The sequence below is a fragment of the Oratosquilla oratoria genome, chromosome 18 (assembly GCF_046742065.1).
Source record: "Oratosquilla oratoria isolate Oo_2021 chromosome 18, ASM4674206v1, whole genome shotgun sequence".
NCBI lineage: Eukaryota > Metazoa > Arthropoda > Malacostraca > Stomatopoda > Squillidae > Oratosquilla > Oratosquilla oratoria.
In genome coordinates, this window is record NC_134794.1 from 28,163,353 (window position 1) to 28,168,352 (window position 5,000).

Below are 5,000 nucleotides of genomic sequence, written 5' to 3' on the forward strand. Positions count from 1 at the left end.
ATTCATAATTTCTGCCATTTCTATTTCCTCTGTGTATTTGACTCCTCCTTGTCGTAGTTTCTCTAATTCTTGTTTGCTTCTCAGTTTGTTGTTTACAAATTTTTAAAATAATTTTGGTTGATCTTTACATTTTTCTATGACATCTTTTTCGTATTTTCTCTTTTCTTCTCTGGGCACTTGTACATATTCATTTCTATAACTAGTATACATTTTCCATAATTCAGAATTTTTTGTCTTATTTCCTTTTTATCCAAGCTATATCCCCATACATCTTTTGTTGTACCAGCACTTTACATATCCTTTTTCTTGCTTTTGTCTTGGAACATACTTTTCCACTTCTTTATAAACTTTGGTCAAAATACTCCATTTCTATGAGAGAAATACGCTAATGTGTATTCTTTCCCAGTCAGCTTTTTGAAAGAATTCTTTCATTTTTTTCAAAGTTTGTTTTTTCATACATCAATCTTCCCTTTCTATATTGTTCGTTTTTTCATGTATTTTTCCTCGTTTAGTTCCAGTTCAACCAATATGTGGTCACTTTTACTTATTGGTGTTTTATATTCGATTTTGTCCACTGTTTCGGGTTCTGATGTGATTACACTGTACATAAAATGTCAGGATTATGAAAAAAACATAGTTCTCAAGTGCGATTTATTATGAAGTTCAGTGTGCTGAATTCAAATTTGATAACAAAAATTTCATGCCACGTCACAATTTTTTGTAAATCGCTGTTTTAAATAATTATGCAATTAATAGAGATTTCCAAGGTTCCATAAATGTATTTTTGCTCCCAAAGTCAGATTAAATGTCTTCATTGTATTTATTTAATTAATATATAATGAATCGGCATGTTTGTTAGCTTTATATGATGTATTAACCTACAATCCTATTATTTACTTCTTCTTTTATAAGACGTCTCAGGCGTGTCACGCTTCAGGTTCCAACAGAAGTCAGCCAGCATAGCAGGGCTCCATTTTCCCTTGTACCTGTTTTGCATTGACGCTATATCTTGATGGAACCTCTCTCCATGTTCATCACTCACATCTGCTGCATTCTCTGGGAAGAAGGACAGATGAGAATGAAGATAAGTGTATCTTCAGTGACATATTGCATCCGAGATCTTGGTAGCATTTGATTAGCCTCTCCACTTTACGCTCTCGCTGGGACTCTTGGTGCTTTCCCAGAAGCCCTTTGCATACATCTTTGAATGCATGCCAGGCCGCTAGCTCAGGTTCATCCATTGTCGCCTCAAAGTCCTCATCATTTATAAGCTTGCGAATCTGAGGGCCTACAAATATACCCTCTTTAATCTTGGCATCACTAATTTTAGGGAAGATCCCTTTGAGATACTGGAAACATGGCTTGTTATGTTGCAGTGCTTTGGTAAATTGCTTCATTAGGCCTAGTTTTATATGCAGTGGTGGCAAAATGATTTTCTCCTTCTTAACTAGTGGCTCATGAATTACATTATGGCATCCAAGCGTCATATATTCCCGAGATGGCCATTCTGAGCGTATATAATGTTCTGATCTGGCCCTACTGTCCCACTTGCAAAGAAAGCACATAAATTTGGTGTATCCAGTTTGTAGCCCATTAAGTATGGCTACTACTTTCAAGTCTGCACAAATTAACCACTCATGCTCTTTGTAACTTATGCGGTCTAGAATAAAAGCAAGGTTCTCATATGTCTCTCTTAAAATGACTGAGTAAGCAACTGGAACTGAAGGCATGGTGTTCCCAATGTGCAACAGAACTGCTTTTATGCTGTAAAGGGATCCATCTATGAATAGCCTCCACTCATTGGGTTCATAGGACAGCTCAAGGGCACTGAATAGGCCTCTGATATCATTACAATAAGTCAAGCTGTTTTCCAAAGTGAAGAAATCCTGTAGATTTGCAGAACGCTTCCTAAATACTGTAATTCGAGCTTCTTCATCCAACAGGTGCCATTGTTGCAAACGTGAGGCCAGGAGTTGCTTAGTAAGTGTTAGATCACGAACTAGATCATTGAGTTCTGGTTGGGTGATGAGGTGTGGTTTCTTATCAGATTCAAGTTGTGTCGTATACGTTGCATCTTGAGATTCTGAATCGTCTGAGTTGCTCGTGTCATCGCTTGGTAGTTCAGAGGGCGGCTGTGGTACAGGAATATCACTTGAATGTAGAACTGGGCGAATAGCAGACTGAAGATCTGGATACACGATAGATTTCTTGCCTTTTCTGTTGCGACCTGCAGGAAAATAAAATAAAATCAGACTAAAAATGGATACTATTGGTTGTGATCACGTGCAAAAATAGTGGAAGTGCAACTTATGTATTTCGATCTTTTTTATTGATACATCTCTTGAAAATATATATAAAAACAGTAAAAAATAAACACTGAACACCTACCTTTAATATCCGTTAAGCAGAAGTAGCAATCTGTTGAGTGGTCCTTTGGCTTCCTCCAGACCATTGGTACGCCAAACATGAGGCCAGTCCCTTTGCCTTTCACCCAGGCAGAAAGGGAACTTGTACACCTGACACAACATATGTGAGGTGCCCAGCTTTTGTCCTGGTCACCCACTTTACATCCAAAGTACAGCTCATAAAGTTTCTTTACACGTTGAGTCAACTGTCTCTTGTATTGCCTTAATGTAACTGATCCACATATATAACAAAACTTGTCTGGCGAATTCTTGCATTCTCTAGGCATCTTAACTCTGTATCCTGTTAAGAAAAAAAAAACACATAGCTATGTGAAAAATTATATAAATGGTAAAAACAACAAAATACCATTCAGATAGACATTGCGGGCACTGCTATTTACGAAGAACTGGAGGGTCACAGAAAGAAACGGATGTTATATTCGTGATCTACGCAAAAAATAACTCTAGAAAAGGATAGTCTCATTTCTGTTTTTTTTTTTCATTGTTATACAGTGTTATTAGGTCCAGTCTCGATGGTTCTTCTTCATTTCTATACCTAGAATTCTCTTGAATCCATCGCGTCATTGTATGTTCAATAATCATATAAAGTAATACATTTCCCCATTGGTCATCTCCACCCTTCACTGTCATCCCTTCCCAGCAGATTTCTTTACAATTAAAGTCACCCATTATAACTATTCGTCCTCCATCTTCCATTATCTTACTTAGTGATATCCTGGTGTCTTCTAACATATTTTTGTGTTCTCTCTCTTCCCACAAAGCCGTTTTAGGAGGCACATAATTTACTACAAACTTTCTGCTCTTCTTATCCTGGATCCTCTACTTCCATCGTAATCATCTCTACACTATTCTTTCCATATGTGACATTCCTCACATTTATATCCTTCTTAGTCAGGAACATAGCTCTACCCCCTTGTTTTAACTCTCTGTTTCTAATCCAACAATTATATGCACCATGTCCTACACTGTCGTGTGGTAGTGGACCTTTCAATTTTGTCTCTACAATTCCCATTATGTCCGGTTCTTTTTCCTTCGGGTAATCATTCAGTTCGTTCAAGCCTGTTATTATTCCATTTATATTTGTGTAAGACACTTTTAATTTTGTGTTACTTCCATCGTGTTTTCTGTTTCCCTTCCGTTCTTCTTTGCTCTGAAACATTTCCTCACTTTCATATTCACTACTCTCCAATAGAATTTCTTTTTCTGTCTATCATTTTCTCGTTTTTTTTCTTAGTTTCTAGTCTTTTTGCTTTCTCATCCTCTCTTTCCTCTTTATTTCTCTTTTTATCCATACCTTATTAAATTGCTGTCTGCTAGTTTCCTGTTTTTGCTAAGATATTCTCTGCTGTCGTTTGTGACCTGAATTTAACCTTAATTGGTCTGGTCTTATCAGTATTGTATTTCCCGAGCCTATACATTTCTTCTATTTATTTCCCTATTTTTGGTTCATCTTCTTGAACTACTTCTAATATAATATTTACTTTTTCCTTTTCCACCTTTATTCTTGTAGTCCTACTTAGATTATACTTCTCTTCCATCCCTAATATAATTATACATTTCTTTTTATCTGCTAAGTCTCTTACTATATTCTCCTTCTCTCTCATCACTTTAATAACTGTGCCTTCAGTTTGTTCCTTCATCTGTTGTTTCACTATATCTCTAAATTCAATTTTGTTAGTCTCCTGAACCTTTTTCCAACCACTTACTTTTTTTTTATGGACCCTTTATTTTCTTTATTATTCCTATTTAATTACTCATTCTTTTCCTTTACTTCTCTTAACTGTCTTTTTAATTCTTCTACTTCTTTAGTTAGATTTTGATTCTCTTTTCTTAGTTCTTCCAGTTTATCAACTTTTTCGGCAAATAGAGATAATTGGTCAAACCTAACTTTCCATTCTTCGTTCACTTTTTTTTTTTTCTCCTACAGATTTACTAGTCGGGGGAGGTTGTCCCCTCCTCCCTCATTAAATCCATAAAAACAGTTACCATTTCTTTCCATTGAGCTGCTATTAACTATATTTCTGCTCTTCAGACCTCTGCTTCCTTGTTGTTCGTCTGTATATTCCAACCACCGTTTGTTTACGCCTTTCCTAAGATCCTGGGCCCATTCGTCCCCTTCCTCATTTCCTTCCATTTTCCTCAGTAATCCCTCCCCTTCTCCCTTTTCTCCACCTTCCCACTACACCACGAGCTTTCCCCTTCCCTATTAATACAACACAGATACTTCCTTGTCGTTGTGATCCTCCTAATTTTAAAGATTTCACTGGAGTCCAGATTTCGCTGCCACCCCGACCGACGTGTGTGTGTGTGTGTGTGTGTGTGTGTGTGTGTGTGTGTGTGTGTGTGTGTGTGTGTGTGTGTGTGTGTGTGTGTGTGTGTGTGTGTGTGTGTGTGTGTGTGTGTCTGTGTGTGTATCTGTGTGTGTGTGTGTCTGTGTGTGTATCTGTGTATCTGTGTGTGTGTGTGTGTGTGTGTGTGTGTGTGTGTGTGTGTGTGTGTGTGTGTGTGTGTGTGTGTGTGTGTGTGTGTCTGTGTGTCTGTGTGTCTGTGTGTCTGTGTGTCTGTGTGTCTGTG

General features: G+C 37.4%; 1 protein-coding gene across 1 annotated transcript in view; it reads right to left on the minus strand.

Annotated features, from left to right (window-relative positions):
- LOC143034817 (uncharacterized) overlaps positions 1-2,738 on the minus strand; it is a 52,577-nt gene extending 49,839 nt beyond the window's left edge. Inside the window, exons 1-2 of the mRNA XM_076201163.1 lie at positions 2,389-2,738; positions 1,961-2,227 (exon numbers count right to left, since the gene is read on the minus strand). Of these exons, the coding sequence (XP_076057278.1) occupies positions 1,961-2,227; positions 2,389-2,692 (571 nt within the window). The 5' untranslated portion in view covers positions 2,693-2,738. The remainder of the gene's footprint in view (positions 1-1,960; positions 2,228-2,388) is intronic.
- Between the last annotated feature and the right edge of the window lie 2,262 nt (positions 2,739-5,000).